This window comes from Kryptolebias marmoratus, linkage group LG17, assembly GCF_001649575.2.
Source record: "Kryptolebias marmoratus isolate JLee-2015 linkage group LG17, ASM164957v2, whole genome shotgun sequence".
NCBI lineage: Eukaryota > Metazoa > Chordata > Actinopteri > Cyprinodontiformes > Rivulidae > Kryptolebias > Kryptolebias marmoratus.
The window spans coordinates 25,778,997-25,794,891 of record NC_051446.1 but is presented as its reverse complement, the minus strand read 5'-3'; the positions used below and the strand labels follow the sequence as shown (position 1 = coordinate 25,794,891).

At 39.6% G+C, this 15,895-nt stretch overlaps 4 protein-coding genes across 7 annotated transcripts in view; 2 read left to right on the top strand and 2 right to left on the bottom strand.

Annotated features, from left to right (window-relative positions):
* Window positions 1–7,615, top strand: part of LOC108245612 (zinc finger protein 771) — a 15,780-nt gene extending 8,165 nt beyond the window's left edge. For 2 of the 3 annotated variants that reach the window (XR_003039945.2, XM_025009677.2), the window contains one exon: window positions 3,164–5,423. Coding sequence is in view for 2 of the 3 variants with exons in the window: in XM_025009677.2 (XP_024865445.1) it covers window positions 3,164–4,224 (1,061 nt within the window). In the remaining variant the exon portion in view is untranslated. Of the gene's footprint in view, window positions 1–3,163; window positions 5,424–5,748 lie in introns of those variants that run through there. The other variant, XM_025009676.2, reaches the window with a different exon arrangement.
* LOC119617860 (gastrula zinc finger protein XlCGF8.2DB-like) lies at window positions 7–3,155 on the top strand. Its single transcript, XM_037980659.1, has one exon. It carries the CDS (start codon window positions 1,412–1,414, stop codon window positions 2,465–2,467), a length of 1,056 nt encoding a protein of 351 aa, XP_037836587.1. The 5' UTR covers window positions 7–1,411; the 3' UTR covers window positions 2,468–3,155.
* Window positions 7,616–8,089: 474 nt separating the features above from the next.
* On the bottom strand, window positions 8,090–10,567 carry pde6gb (phosphodiesterase 6G, cGMP-specific, rod, gamma, paralog b). 2 transcript variants are annotated; one of them, XM_017432660.3, is made up of 4 exons: window positions 10,496–10,567; window positions 9,124–9,330; window positions 9,008–9,048; window positions 8,090–8,923 (listed from the first exon to the last, which is right to left on the bottom strand). In XM_017432660.3, the coding sequence occupies exons 2-4, from the start codon at window positions 9,267–9,269 to the stop codon at window positions 8,847–8,849; spliced, it is 264 nt and encodes an 87-aa protein (XP_017288149.1). In that variant the 5' UTR covers window positions 9,270–9,330; window positions 10,496–10,567; the 3' UTR covers window positions 8,090–8,846. The 2 variants fall into 2 exon arrangements, with proteins under 2 accessions (XP_017288149.1, XP_024865447.1); XM_025009679.2 differs by lacking the exon at window positions 10,496–10,567 and adding an exon at window positions 9,462–10,458.
* A 2,945-nt stretch (window positions 10,568–13,512) lies between these two features.
* On the bottom strand, window positions 13,513–15,819 carry oxld1 (oxidoreductase-like domain containing 1). The gene is made up of 2 exons (XM_017432653.3): window positions 15,628–15,819; window positions 13,513–14,144 (listed from the first exon to the last, which is right to left on the bottom strand). The coding sequence occupies exons 1-2, from the start codon at window positions 15,676–15,678 to the stop codon at window positions 13,836–13,838; spliced, it is 360 nt and encodes a 119-aa protein (XP_017288142.1). The 5' UTR covers window positions 15,679–15,819; the 3' UTR covers window positions 13,513–13,835.
* Between the last annotated feature and the right edge of the window lie 76 nt (window positions 15,820–15,895).

The following is a 15,895-nucleotide window of genomic DNA, read 5'->3' as shown; positions in this document are numbered from 1 at the left end:
CTGTGGCCGGGGGGGCCGGGCCGGGGCCGGTGGAAAGGTTCAGGAGGACTTCCTTTTTATTTTTTACTGCTTGCATAATTTGTAATTTCTTGGTGCTTGATCACCCATAACATGTAATTCTGGAGTTCTGGAACTATATGTTTTTGTGGATTGCAACCTGTCTGTCTGTTTGTTTGTTTGTTTGTTTTTTTGTTTTTTATTGCTATTATATGAGAACTTGTGTTTGTAACCTGGCACTGTATGCATTGTTTACAGTTGCAAAATAAAATGTGCATCAAAGTGTTTGTTAAAACAAAACTGTACATTTTTATTTGTCACTTTCATTTTTTTTTTTTTTTTTGCTACATGGATAAATTTGTATTCAAAATTTTATAAATTTATTAAAAAGATATAAAGTTATATAAATGGGTATCAAAGACTGGATGCATTCAAAACACAACAAAGATGTTTTTATTTGTAAAACATACAGTGAAATGTTTTTATGAGGATGTTCTGTAACCCCACCATCGTTCTGCATCAGCTCCCATCTTTTGATCCTGTCTGATTGCCTCTGGGTTCCAGAGGTTCTCTTGGTTCTCCTGGTTCTGCTGGTTCTCCTGGTTCCACTTCATGTGTTATTGGGTCTTGATCACAGACTATGGTTTGTGCAGCAGCCTGCGTTGATTAACAAACACTCCACCTCCACCCGCTGTCAGCTGGAAGAGTAACCCCTCAGTCGGGTAAAGTGAGTTTAACTCCAGGAGCTCAGTTGGACTCGCATTAAGTTCGTCTTGTCCAATGAGAGGACAGCCAGAAAGTGCATCAGAAAAGCTAATTTGTTACTAGCCTTTAGCTTTGCTGACCCTTTCTTCTGTCTGCTTGCAGCACTTCCTGTTCATCCTGAGCTGGTGTATCTTGATCTTCCAAACTTCTTCCCAGCTCTGCTTTTAGCTCCGGTTTGATCTCTGGACTCGGAGCATTGAGTTGAAGAATCAATTGAACTAAACCTTACTAAACATCTAATAAGTATCCCGTTGCACGTAACCAAGAAGCTCCTGCTTGCTGCCATCAAAGGCTACTTGGACAAAATCCCTGGCTCCTTTTTTCGTCAGCCAACTGACGAATGAACAAAGCTTCAGACAGCAGGGGTTCTGGGGTCAAATTGTATCTATAAGGTTAATTTATCATCAACCTTTGTGTGACTACAAACATCCCACATGATGTCCAAGTGTCTCCTGTAGATGACCAGCAGCTTAAAGAAGAAGTTCCTCATCTGTGGAGCTCCGGTCTGAACCAGCAGAACCCAGAATTCCTCCACATAAAGCAGGAAGAGGAGGAAGATGAGGAGAAACCTCAGTTATTCCAGCTTCATCTGATCAAATCTGAGGACAGCAGAGAGACAGAACCTCCAAGCAGCAGCTCAGCTGATCAGATGAAAACAGAAACTGATGGAGAGGACTGTGGAAGACCAGAACCAGACAGGAACCGTGATCCAAACAGTCATTTACAGTCAAACACTGATGGAAAGGCTTCAGACTCCTCAGAGACTGAAGACAGTGATGATGATGATGGTGATTTAGATGAAAATATGTCAGATTCTGGATCTGAAAATGAAGACAGTGATGAAGATTGGACGGAAACCAGGACACCTGGATCAGGAGTGAACAGCATTATGGGACATGAAGAAGTGAAGAAAGCTTTCAGTTGTCCAAAGTGTTGTAAACAGTTTGTTTACAAGCCGTCTCTTCAGAAACACGTAACTTCTCATCCACGAGAGAAACGGTTTGCTTGTGTTGATTGTGGTAAAATGTTTCAAGCTCAGTGTCATCTTAAATATCATGTGAGACTCCACACAGGAGAGAGACCGTTTGCTTGTGATAAATGTGATAAAGCATTTAGCCATTCATCTATTCTGAAGTCTCACGTAGAAAACCACACAGGAGAAAAACCATTTCAGTGTGATGTGTGTGAGAAAACATTTGGCTCACAGGGAAATATGAAGCAGCACAAGTCCCTTCATTCAGGAGAAAAAGCCTTTGCTAGCAGTAGTTGTGATAAACGTTTCAGACGTTGCCATGACCTCGATGCACATATGATGGCTCACACAGGAAACAAACCATTTGTCTGCGGTGCTTGTGGTGCAAGATTTTCTCGAGAAGGAAATCTGCTCAAACACGTTAAAATCCACACAGGAGAGCGGCCATTTGCCTGTAATAAATGTGAGAAAAGATTTCTACGAAAAGCAGATCTTAAGAAGCATGTGCCAGTTCATTTAAGAGTTAAAAAGGTTTCCACTGAAATTAGACGCTTTGCTTGTAAAGACTGTGGAAAAAAGTTTGTCCAGTTGTCGCATCTTAATGTGCATAAAGTCGTCCACACAGGAGAAAAAGCATTCAGCTGCCATGTTTGTGGGGCGAGTTTCACACGGCGGGACTCTCTGAAGAGACACAACGTGAAAAAAAGCTGCTCAGTTCCAAGGTTTATTTAGAAAGATTCATTTTGTGGTAAAGATAAAAATGACACAATCCAGTGAGCAAGATTGAAAGCAGTTTATTTTATGTCCCCCACTTTGTTAAATGCTGCATTAAAGTGTTCTAGTTGAACCTGTTTGTTGTGGCCTGAGGTCATCTGGTTTGAATAACGGCGTGCAGTTGCAGGTTGCTGGTTTGCGGGCCCATTTGTTTGGTTCCAGGAACCTGGCTGGGCTGATTGCAGCCATCATCACTTTGCAATTAGGGGGAGTGCAATTAATCAATTTTGTTGTTTTGATTTTAGCTCCAAACAACAAAACTGTGTAATCAGTAAACCCAGTGATGATTAATAATATTTTGCTACAGTATAATTGTGATTATAATTTTTAAGCAGCCCTTTTGCAACTCATGACAATGAGGAAAAATAGGTGAATATCTTAGAATAATGGCTTAAGAAGAAATTTCTGAGTATGTCCTTTCTAGGCTGCCATCTTTTTGTTTTTTAGTTTGAGGATTCACACAGATCTGTTCCATAAACCCTCAACACGAGGCACATTTAGCTGTTTATTGATTAGAGTTGAAGGTTGTTTTAGCCTCGGTTCCACCTGTTGGGATCTTAGTGCAGCTTTTCAAAGAGATGCTGTTTTCTTCTCATCACATGACCTGTCTGATCACGAAGCCTCAGCTGTTCAACATGTCTGTGTGTGTTTCAGCGTGTCCTGCGGATGTTCAGCAGGTGGTGATTAAAGAAGAGGTCTCCTCTGAGTGGAGCTCCAGTCTGGACCAGCAGGACCCAGAACTCCTCCACATAAAGGAGGAGGAGGAGGAACTCTGGCGCAGTCAGGAGGAAGAGCACCTTCATGTGGAGGAGAGCACCAGGTTCCCCTACAATAAATACGATGAAGAGACACTCGAGTCTTCACAGTTCTGTCGAGTCAAAACTGGAAACAGCAGAGAGACCGAACCTTCAACCAGCAGATTAACTGAAATGATCAAAACAGAAACTGATGGAGAGGACGACGAAGGACCAGAACCAGACAGAAACCCAGATGAAAAAACTGCAGAATCTCCAGCAGCTGAAGTCAGTGATGGTGACTGGCAGGAACCCATGTCAGATTCTGGACCTGAAACTGAATTTATTGTAGATTCAGAGAAAATGGTCCCCGCCGGAGCAAAGCCATATCACTGTGATCTGTGTGGGAAAGAATTCAAGTATCGCTATCAGCTTAAAAAACACACAACAGTTCATACTAGAGAGAAACCGTATGTTTGTGGTTTCTGCAGCAAAAGATTTTCACAACAAGGAAACTTACAAAGACACATGAGCTTCCACACGGGAGAGAAACCCTTTAGCTGCGACGTCTGTGGCTACAGATTCAACGAAGAACTGGATCTTACAAAACACATGAGGGTTCATACCACAGAGTATCAGTGTGAGATTTGTGGGAAAAGTTTAAAGTATCCGAGCGATCTTACAAAGCACATGAAAGTTCATACAGGAGAGGCACTGTTTCATTGTGACGTTTGTGGGAAAAATTTCAAATATAAGTCTAATCTCCGAAAACACGAGAGAGTTCACACAGGAGAGGCACCGTTTCAGTGCGACGTTTGTGGTAAAAACTTTAAATATAAGTGTGATCTCAGAAAACATACGAGGGTTCACACAGGAGAGACGCCGTTTCAGTGTGACGTTTGTAATAAAAGATTTAGATGTCAGTATAATCTTAAAAAACACCAAAGTCTTCATACACGAGGACAAACAGTGAAAACATAAATATTCAAAGGTTTAAAACTGAATTCATGAAGACATGAGAGTTCAAAGTGGAGGGAATCAAATTCATTCTGTTTGTGCTGAAACATTCTGCAACAGATTTATTTTTTATTTTTGTGAAACACTGATAAAGAACCCAAACATAAGAGAAACCATTTGTTTGTAATGATTGTTGTAATTTATTTATGGATCCAGTTTCTCTTAAAACTCACAGGAGAGATCCCGGTGTGTTGGTTCTGCACATTTTCAGGGATTTTTGTGTGTTTTTCTCCAGTGTTAGTCTGAACATTCCTGTCTTCCTCACCTGTCCAGATGACTGTAAGTCATTTTAGTGTAGAAGTTAGAATAAGCTGTGGGGACTTTAATGCAGCACTTGTTTATTATGGAAGTGGACACATAGGAATACTTTGCATCTTTGTAAAAAGGTTTTAACCCGCACTGACAGAGGTCACCTTATAGGTCAGCTTCAGGCCGCCTGACAGCGTTTCACCTGCAGATGTGTTGTAGTGTCAGGAAGCAGGAACACAATCAGCTCAGTATAAGGTTTGGTGTTGTAGGTATAGAAGAGAGGTTGATGTAAGATAATGCACTTAGTTTGGTTGTTTTAAGTTTTCAAAGATTTTAGTTAACATTTTATTTAAATTGAACTTATGTTTGTTTTTATGCTGGTTAACTTGGTAAAACGTGTCCAGGACTGATGAGGAAAATGTTCCTGACTGGATGCTGGCAGCGGAGTAACACGGAAAATAATCTGCTGCAGGTCGAACTAAATCAGTGATTTAAGGTCTTTACCTCCTGAATCACAGCAGGGACAGAATTAAAGGCTTGTTGCTGTCAGTTATCACAACTATTTATGAAATTCTGTTATTATTATGTCACCAAATGTAGTTCTAGAATAGTTTGAGGGTGAGAACATGGATCCCAAAACTACTTCTTATTTATTTATTTAGAGTTAATTTTATCATTTTTTATTGCTGCAGATTGAAGAAGTTTTATTTTCCTGTCATTCTTCAGTGGTTTGTTCAGATGTTTTCTAGTTTACAACCTCAGGTTTTCCATATTGTAAACATAAAACAGTGTCATTTAAATAAATGTAACTAATGATATTATTGGTAATAAATGCATGTAATAATTTATTCTTTACTTAAATTAATGTATGTTTACTTGAAAGTAGTTTTTCTGAGATTACCTGAATAAATAAAGGTGGAATAAAAAAATGTTTGTTGCAGGTTTTTTTTTTTAGGAAATTAAATATTTTTGTTATTTATATTTTAGTGATCGTACTACATTGTTCTCTGGCATCAATTTACTGAGGAATAAAAACAAAGGGAAAAATGTGGATAGGATATTTTCAGTTTATCTGCAGTTTGGTGCAGTATATTTATCAGTATTATATTTTCCAGTTTATTTATGTCATATAATATTTCATGTTTGTCATCTCAGAGTGTTTTTTGGCAAACTTCTCTTTAATTACCTGCTGTATATGTGTGATTATAAAGCTGTTCATAGTGTCTGTGTGTGTTTCAGCGTGTTCTGCAGATGTTCAGCAGGTGCTGATTAAAGAAGAGGTCTCCTCTGAGTGGAGCTCCAGTCTGGACCAGCAGGACCCAGAACTCCTAAAGGAGGAAGAGGAGGAACACTGGAGCAGTCAGGAAGGAGAGCAGGACATCACCAGGTTCCCATACAATAAATACGACGAAGAAAAACTTGAGTCTTTAAAGCTGTATGAACTCAGAACTGAGGAGAACGGAGAGACTGATCCTCCAACCAGCAGATTAACTGAACATGTCAAAACAGAAACTGATGGAGAGGATGAAGAAGGACCAAAACTGCACAGAAACCCAGATCCAAACAGTCATTTAAAACAAACTACTGATGAGGAAACTTCAGGATCCTGTGTGACTAAAGTCCACGATGAAGACTGGCAGGAACCTTTATCAGATTCTGAACCTGAAACTGAATTTATGGTAGAAACAAAAAAATCAGTTCATGCAGGGAAAAAAGCACTTCACTGTGATGTTTGTGGTAAAGTGTTTAAGTATCATTTTTATCTTAAAAAACACGCAACAGTTCATACGAGAGAGAAACCTCATGTTTGTGGGGTTTGTAATAAAAGGTTCTCACTTCAAGGAAATTTACAAAGACACATGAGTTATCACACAAAAGAGAAACCCTTCGGATGTGATGTTTGTGGCTACAGATTTAATGAAAAGATATATCTTACGAAACACATGAGGGTTCATGCAACAGAGAAACGGTGTGAGATTTGTGGGAAAGGTTTACGATATCCCAGTGATGTTGTGATGCACATGAGAGTTCATACAGGAGAGGCACCGTTTCATTGTGATGTCTGCGGGAAAAACTTTAAATATAAGGGTGATCTCAAAAAACACAAGATCGTTCACACAGGAGAGACACCGTTTGAGTGCGATGTTTGTGGTAAAACATTTAAATATAAGTGTAATCTCCACAAACATGAGAAGATTCATACTGGAGAGGCGCCGTTTCCATGTTCCGTCTGTAATAAAACATTTACATACAAGTCCAGCCTTAAAACACATCTAAGTGTTCATAATCCAGAAAAAAGCCCCGGGCAGGGATAAAACACGACCATCACTGACATGAAGACACGAGTCCAAACTGGACAGGATTGTAAGTTTAAAGTCCTTTTTAATGTATTTAAGATGAACAAACTGAACCCTGGTTAAGGCAGCACCAAACATGACATTTTAATGAATTACGTTTAGATCTAACAGATTTAGTATTTGAGTTCATTAGTCTGTTCACAGAAGAGGCTGGTGATGTGATGTTACACACAGGGTGTTCTGTGTTTGAGGCTTGAATTCTGCTTCATGGATGCAGAAGTCTTCACCCTCCTAGGAATCCTTTATTGCTATAAAACTTTGAATTTAAATGGATTTTTACTTTGGTTCTAAGTAATGAGCCAACTCTGAATACTCCACATTAATGCAGTTAAATCCTTCTAAACTATGAAAGTAGAAACTGCAGCAGAAGTGCAGAGCATCCTAATGTAGAGGTTTGTCTCCATGATCCTGGGCCAGCTAACCTCTGGACTTTTTGTCCATTCTTCAGGACAAATGTCCTGCAGCTCCTTCTGGCTGGACGGTGCTGCTCTTTGAATAAAACCAGAGAAATTAATTTAAATTCAAGGTTGGAAAGCAACAAAACAAGAAATGCCAGGAGGTGAATAATTTTAAACCCGTTGTATATTTTTTGGTACATGTAGTTAATTTGTTTTATTTTATGCAGGTATGAACGTTTATATGTTGGGTCAAAGTGCAGCGGATCTTCTCAGGTGTGTTGATTCTGAACACTGAAGTAAAATCATAGTGTCTCTTTTATGTGAATAAATTTAATTTATATTCTGTCAAAGTTTCATTCTTTTCTGAGCTGTTCATGGATTTTTTTAGTGATTTTCTCACTAAATCCCTTTTGCTCAAATAATATTAAAAAGCCATGCCTAAAACTAATGTGGAGGATTGATAAGAAAAAAACAAATCTTATATTTTGTTCCTTTTTTTAACATTTTACTCATTTTTTGTGCTTTATTTTTCCCTCATCGTCCTGTAGAGAGGACAAAGCTCCATCACACATCATTAAAAGTTCCCATCGATCCCAACTCCTCCACCAGCTTTTATCTTCAGGAAAGATTCCAGCTTCTCCTCTGGCGTGAGCTCAGCATGGTGAGGAGGAGGAGGAGGAGGATTTGGAGACGAATCAAAGATGGATGGCAGATAAAGTGTAAAAATGCTAAATGTTCTGCTCTACAATAATGAGCTCAAAAACTGCAAACATAAACCCACAGAACCTGAGAGTGTCGTGTAAAAGGAGGAGAAATATCCGTGCAAACAGCATACAACACATTTATATCAAAATTATACAAGAGAGATAAGGAAATTAAATAAAAACTGATGTTAAAATGATCAAATACATGACAGAGTTACTGCAAGAGTGGAAAAAATATGATCAAATGCTATTAAAAGTATTTTTTTAACATTTTAAACAATTAGACTAAATTTGTGCAGCAAACATAAAAGACATGTCTGGTAATCTGATGAGCCAACAATCTTCCATGTTTCAGTTTTTCAGAATATTTTAAAGTGTTGGAACTTTTCTGTTGTGTCTGCTCTCTACAGGATTCAGGTTTAGGATTTTAAATGTTCGCCGTTGATGGAAGAAGCCTCTGAGATGTTAAAGAGGGGCAGGAGCCCACCCACCCCGCAGGTTTGACACTTACACTCACTGAGAGGCTGCACTGCTTGCGTACGTTTCTCGTTTTGGTTCACAGAGAAGACAGAAAAGAGAAGAAGAAGAAAGCGGGGACATAACGGAGCAGATCTACTGAATGAAGTCATGAGAAATAAATGGACTCGAGCAGATGTTGTGTGTGAGCTGCAGGCAGGAGAAAAATCCAGAGTTTAAGAACAGAAAAGTGTTTTTTTGGTAATTTTTTCCTTTTTCCATTTTTTATGTTTGTTACAGTTCCTCATTTGGGTTTCTGGTTCAGAATAGTTCCATGAACAGATAAGGATGGAGCCCGAGGCAGGAGGTTTGAAGTGCACGGCCTGGAATCCTCAGAGGATCTCCTGCAGATGCAGGACGGCTCAGATGATGCCGTACTGGGCCAGCTCATGCAGCTCCAGGTGATTAAAGGCCTCCCACGGGCAGATGACGGTGATATCTGCAGAAAGGGGCAGAAATGTGAGGCTGCTCAGGTCCCTGCGAGACCCCAAATCTGACATTTTACACCTGGAAGTAAACTCACCTGTGCCCAAGCCCTCCATGCCAGGGATGTCATCACCAAAGCTGCAAACAGAAACAAAGATTACAAAGTAAAACATGCATTTATTTTGAAACTCTCAGTGGTTGGACTAAGCGTACCCCTGGATGCCTTTCTTTGGAGGTTTGCTCTTGAACTGTCGGGTCTGCCTCTGCTTGAACTTCGGGGGGCCCTTGCGTGGCGTCGCGGGGCCGCCGGTTACACGTGTGGCTGACTTGATCTCGGGTTTGGGAGGCTCCAGATTCATTTTCAGCAGCTATTAATGATGCGTTTGTTGAGAAACTCCTCTCAGAGGCGAGGTCCTAAATCTGCATTATGAGAACAAAACAAAAGAAAGAAAAGTTTGTTTTTCTGCAGCTCCTGTCTCCTCTGTCTGACATTATCACCTGTAATCCTCTTAGAAAGCTGACGAGTCCTCGCCAGGATCCTTTCTCTGTACCTGAAGGTGGACCGCAGTGAGCCTGTCAGCAAAGATGACCCAGTTTCCCATAATCCCTGGCTCCAGTTAATAAGCTCTCACCGTCTCTGTTTCTGGCTGGTTGCTCTCGTCTAATCTTATTAAAAAAGGACAACATGGAAGAAGTGCTGAGCTTCGCACCAAGCGTCTAAACGAACAATCGGCTCAGTTTGTCCCGGGGACAGAGACCGTCCTGAGCGGAGGACAACGAAACAAAAGCTGCACAAAATCCAAAATCCAAAACCTGTTAGAGAAGGCAACAAACTATTTCACTTCCTGTGCATTCAATAAATATCCAAAAAGTTGGTTTATTTTTGATTTTACGTTTGTTAAAAGTTCAGAAGCTGAACATTCAACCTGTTAGACATTTACTGAAAGGTTTCTAGAACTGAGCAACAAACATTTGAACTAAAACCTTGCAGAGATTTTGCTTTTTTTCTACAAGTTTAAGCAGCTCTGCACCAGCAAAGCTTCTTCTGTGAAAACACTGAACACTTGTGCTGTTTTACAAAAGCTTTATAGAAACAAACGTGCTAAAATGATGAAAAACAAGATAAAAAACAAACCGTTTTCTTTAAATAAAAAACTGTGATTCCTGTTGGGTTAATATACAAATGCCAAATATATGTAGCTCAAATAATTCAGCCAAACAAGCTGCAGATTTAAACACATCTTATTATATTATGTTTCTTTTGATGCAAACAAGAAGAAATTATGCTGCATTCTTTTACATTATGAAATGTTTCTAAAAATCTGAGGGAGGAAAACAAATGATCCAAATAATTATTGAATCTGTGGACTTAAAAATCATCTTCTCTTGTGTTTCTTTCCAGGATAAAAGAACAAAACCTTCATCTTGTCTCTTCTGTATAAACTTATATTATTTACCACTTCAAGTCCAGTAAATTCAGACTGTTTTTGCAGATAAAATAATAAATAATTCCACTCATCTCCAGACGTTTGAACCGGTAATAAATCCCCCTGATGATGATGATGATGATGATGGTGTTACTCACCGTCTGACTGGATGAAGAACCTGATAAGTGGACGTGAACGCAGCAGGTGAGGGGGCTTCGTTAGGCTCGCTGTGGGGGCCGGTCTGGATTTGGGGCCCTTCTTATAGACCGAGTCCCGTGGAGGATTACTGACGGCGCCGCCTCCCGACTCAAACTGGGCGTCCAAACTTAAACAGCTACTTAATTACAGCTGAAGTTTTTATTTTCACATCAGGTTACACCTATTTTTACAGCTGCTGCTTCTGGTTATTTAAATTTTACCATCAGTTTTCCAAATAAACAATTTAAAAGGCTTAAATCCACCCAGTGAGCGTCTCATTGTGCAGATGACCTGATTCAGTCTCTGAGTCGGTTTATAAATCTGATTTTAGTCCCGTTTTGTCTGCATTGTTGTGCACAAACTGACGTGTTTATGATGACGTTAACGTTCTCTGTAAACTTTAAAGTTCAGTTTTTAACGGTTGAACTCGAACTGAGCGCGGCTCGTTCTGAAGACAATAAATGACGTTCTTTTTGTCTGAAACTTTTAGATCAAACACGAGGTCTTCAAGTGGAAGAGTCGTCGACATTTCCCCTCAAAGTGAGGCGGGCGAACATGTAATTACCTCTGTTTGTGTTTTTGTATCATTGTCTGTGTGTTACATCAGTTCTCTGCTTTTTATTATCAGCTCCTGGGAGTAATACGAAGCTGAGACACATCTGGCTGGTTGTGTTGGAGGAGCTGAGGTAAATCTGGGAGCAGGAAGTTCCTGTTCGGGCGTCTGAGTGGACGTTTGAGGTTCATGTGTTTTGTCCTGAGACCATGATGGGACTGAACTTTGTCTCATGATGGTGGAATAGAAAGAAAACTGTATGAAACATCTCCTCTTGCTGTAAATAATCAAACATTTAAACTGAACTGAACTGTTGGTTTTATTATTTCTGTTGTTTGTTGCTCAAGACTAATTAGTTAAACTGCGTTTTGCTATTTAAAATAAAGTTTCTGTGCAGAATACTCTTTGAAAAAAAAAAACCTCTGCTACGGTACACGAGTCCATCTGATTCAAGATGGCCACCACAGCTAATCAGACTCAGCAAACACAGAAATGGCTCTAACTCCCACACAGTGAGCTAAAATCTGGTGTGGTAGTAGCTGAGAGTCATACCCAACACGTGAGAGCTTTGTTTAAAAGGTGGCGGGCGACAAGCATTGCTTCGAGGAACGATAGCTTCATCTTCTTCAGTTCTTGGTCCTCTGAGTTTTATAACATATTAGATCAAACTGATTTCTTCAGAAAGTCTTTAAAGTCTCAGGAAGATAATTAAGTCATTCAGAGGCGGGATGATAAAACCCAGATTAGATTAGATTCAGATTACAGATGCTGCAGGAAGAGTCCTGAAGCCCACAGAACCTCTTTAGTCTTCGTCAGTCTTCCTCTTTGGCTTCTTCTGTTTTCCTGAAAGAAACCACAAGGACAAACCTTTAACCCACAGAAATAAGATCACAAAAGGTTTTGGAACATTTGAACACCAGCAAAACCCTGTTAGCAAAATCTGATAATAAACTGGATTAAAAGATGTCGTGTCTGTCAGGATTTGGGGTTTTATTTTGAGTATTGTTTCTTTTATTTTATTATTTAGTCGTCTTGGTTTTGGTTTAGTTCTTATTGTCTTTGTTTCAGCACCTGTTTACCTGCCACGCCCATCTCCACCTGTTCCTAATTGTCATCACTCACCTGAGCCCACATCCCATAATTATCCTGTCTTTAAAACCGGGTCATCTCCTCCTCTTCCTCGCTGGGTCATTTTGTTGTCACATCATAGTTGTCTTGTTCTGGGCTTTGTTCTCTGGATTTAGCTTTTTGTTTATTTATTTTAATAAATTATTTTCTTTGAAGATGAGTCTGAACTCAGGGTTCGCCTCTGTCTCCGTCCAACCTGACGTTAGCTTTTAGGAAAATATTTTACTTATATCTTAGACCAGTGGTGTGCAGTCCCAGTCCTGGTCCTGGTTCTGGTCCTGGTCCTGGAGGACCTCCATCCTGCAGGTTTTAAATGTTTCTCTGCTCCTCAGCAGCTCTTCAGGTTCTGCAGCAGTCTGTTCATCACTCATTCAGCTCAGGTGAGTCGGAGCAGAGAAACACCTGAACCCTGCAGGATGGAGGTCCTCCAGGTCCAGGACCAGGACCAGGACCAGGACCAGGACTGGACACCCCTGTCTTGCCTCTTAAGATTTTTCTCTCTTGATGTTTGTTTTGTTTATTCAAAACTTTAAAGTAAAAATACACACTATATTTCAGAAGGTTTGTGCAGCTGATTTGACCTCCTGAGTTAATCTGTAGGACGGTGAGAGGACGCACATGCTGAACCTTTCAAACACCGTTTGTGACGTGAATGAACTCAGTCACATGACAGGCAGGAGGTCTGGGAAGGTACAGCACTTTGTTCCATATTTTATATAATTTATCACCTGTGTCTGAATCCCCGTCATGTTAATTAGTTTAGTCAGGATAATTCAAATATATATATATTACATCCATAAAGAGGCAAAAAGCTTCCAAAAGGTTGTTTTTTTAAAGTTAAAGTATAACTTTGCAGACTTTTGTTGGGATAATGTCACATATTTCCATGACGCAAAGCGACATGGAGCCTCAGCACCAAGAGGAGTTTATCCGTCAGTCATCAGGTTCAGATTTGTGTTTGTGATCATTTCTAATCTGCTGCATATCAGAGCATCACGGCTGCAGCTCTGTGTTCAGGACTCTGACTCAGAGGGAGCCATCAGGGTCACCTCAGGAACTGGACCACCGACCCACAGACAGACGTCAGGCATCCTAATCCTATTTACACCAGAACATCAAAGATTTGTTAAAAATAAACCAGGGTTATGATAACAAGCTTCACTTTGTGCAGCAGCTTTCAATTACTGCATCTAAAAAATGTCCTTTAAAGGAAACAACTGTGAAGATCAGGTTTGTGAATTAAATCTGCACAAACATAAATATATTTATAAAAATCAATCAGTCCAAACTTTAATAATCAGATCAGATCAGTTTTATTTGTACATGGCGCCCTCTAGTGGCCACTGTGCAATCCTGCTCTTCTTTAAACTCATTGACTCAACAGAAAATCAACTTAAACACACTTTTATTTTAAATATGATACATGAGGTCATATTTAATTTCAGATTTATAAACTGTGAATGGAGTACTTCATTATGGAAGCTGCAATTCTGTGAAAAAGTCTTGAGCTGGTTTTCTGTGCACATAAAACTTTAAATACAATAAACTCATTGTCCTGTCAGACTTCAGGTAACATCTGTTTGGTTCCAGTGAAAACGTGGCAGCACAGCAGTGAAACATCAGGTCTTTTTCAGAAGTCTGATCTCCATCTTTAGGTAAGCCTTCAGGTTCTCATCCAGAACGTTCTCCTCCACGGCAGACAGAGCTCTGTCGCCTCCGTCCTGATAAAACGCCAGCAGCTGCTCGGCGTGCTCGATCCACACGCAGTTATGGCAGCCGCTCATGCAGCAGTGGGTGGGGGCCGGCGGGGGCCCCTGCTCGGGGGACCATGAGGAGGACCCGAGGTTCTGCTCCGAGGCAGGTTCTGTGGGTCCAGGAGGAGCAGGTTCTGGTCCGGCAGACGTGGAGAGAAGACGTCGGGTCCATAACTGCGGAGGACAGAGACAGATGAGTTCTGGTGGAGCTGGGAGAGGACGAACAGCTGAAACTGACACAAACCTTCACGTTTTATTTACCAATAATAACAAACTGCTGCTAATCTTCAGACTAACATATAAATAACAGAAATGTTGCGATAAACGATAAATCAATTAACGCACATAAAAAAATGAGGTCGATAAGTTTCATTTATCGGAGTTATCGTTTCTTTCTCCTGAAGACCCCGGATGTTCTTCACTGACCCCTCCCTTTCTCTTAGAGGGGTGTGGCCTATCGCGTCAGGCTTGTAGCTCTTTAGCATTAGCCCCCGCTGGGAGTTAGCAAGCTAAAGTAACGCTGTTTGATATTTGAGGAAAAAACTAAATGTTGGTTTGAAGCTGGAAGTAACAGCAGCCGGGAGAACTTCGGATTCAAACCAAAGGACCGAGGAGAACCTATGAGAGCCGGTATGTCACATTTCTGTGTCTGTTTGTTTGCACTTTATGTTTATAAAACTGTCAGTTCTTTCCTTTTTCTCCATATAAAACTAATGGATATTACTTTTTGAAGGGCAGTTTAGTTTACAGACTTAATAATCCGTACTGTTTTGGTTGAATGCATTCTTTGTTAACAGTGGCTGAGAGTCCATTTTATTTTTGTTTTTGGTTGTTTTGTTCATTTTGTGTTCCAGTTCCAATATTAAGTGTTCTTTTGAAAGTGAAGTTTATTCATCTTTGAGAGGATGCACTTACACTATTACGTTATCATTACATTAGTTTAAAACGGCCTCCAAACAATATTATTGTTTATCGCAATAATTTCTGAGACAATTAATCGTCCAGCAAACTTTGTTTTCTTGACAGGCCTAGTTGTAACATCGTTGAAATCTTACTGATGAAAACAAAAAACTTCAGACTTTTTATATAAAAAAAAAACAAATGAAAAAAAATGGTGCTGAGGAGTTTTCAGCTCAAGATCTGCAAATAATAATTGAAAAATCACATATGAAGCTTGGGAGAGCCTGAAATGATCATTTAGATGTAATATTTTTATTAAATTGATCTAAAGCCATTTTAAATGGCTGCAGTAATCATTTAATCTGTGATTTGTTTCATGAATTTATGTTTGAGTTTCTCACAAAATGCTGCCGTTTTATGATGGAATATTAATAAATAAACAAAACTTAAAACTTTGTTCCAGAAAACAAATAAAACACTGCGAGATAAATGATAAATCACCGTCAGTACAATTTAAATCCACCAGCTTTCCACTTCAATTTGGTTCAAAATAAGAGTTTTTATTTATAATTTCTTTATTACTAATATGTATATTACTAAAAATTATGAAGCCTTTATTTGTAAAACTTAAGAAAAAAAAAATCGTTTTATAGCGTTAGTCTCAGAGACATAATGCACATCTGTAGCTCCTAAAATAAAATAGGAAAAACTGAAATTTACTGTAATCATAACAGAAACTGTTAGCTTAGCAACCAACCTTGTGTAAAAACACCGACCAAGTCGCGGTTTTAACGCCCAGAAATGACATCTTCCGGGCGGGCAGGTCGCCCCGTTATGTATCGGTAACATTTATTTCATTCTGATTAAAAAAATCATAAAGTTTATCCTTTTTCCGGCAGTAATAACCATCGTTTCAGTTGCGTCAATTCTGTGTTTCAACTTTGACCTCTTGTTCGTAACAGTAAACAAACGCATTGATTGGTCGAGAGAAAACCAGCCAACCAATGAAATGTCACCATATTAAC

Bases quoted from the DNA above. Each gene is read 5' to 3' on its own strand.
- LOC119617860 (XM_037980659.1), top strand. From the start codon at position 1,412: ATGAAAACAGAAACTGATGGAGAGGACTGTGGAAGACCAGAACCAGAC.
- pde6gb (XM_017432660.3), bottom strand. From the start codon at position 9,269: ATGAATCTGGAGCCTCCCAAACCCGAGATCAAGTCAGCCACACGTGTA. The intron at 9,049-9,123 runs GTACGCTTAGTC...TTCTGTTTGCAG, and splicing joins CCAAAGAAAGGCATCCAGGG to CTTTGGTGATGACATCCCTG. The intron at 8,924-9,007 runs GTGAGTTTACTT...CCCTTTCTGCAG, and splicing joins CATGGAGGGCTTGGGCACAG to ATATCACCGTCATCTGCCCG.
- oxld1 (XM_017432653.3), bottom strand. From the start codon at position 15,678: ATGTCATTTCTGGGCGTTAAAACCGCGACTTGGTCGGTGTTTTTACAC. The intron at 14,145-15,627 runs GTTGGTTGCTAA...TGTCCTCCGCAG, and splicing joins GGTCGGTGTTTTTACACAAG to TTATGGACCCGACGTCTTCT.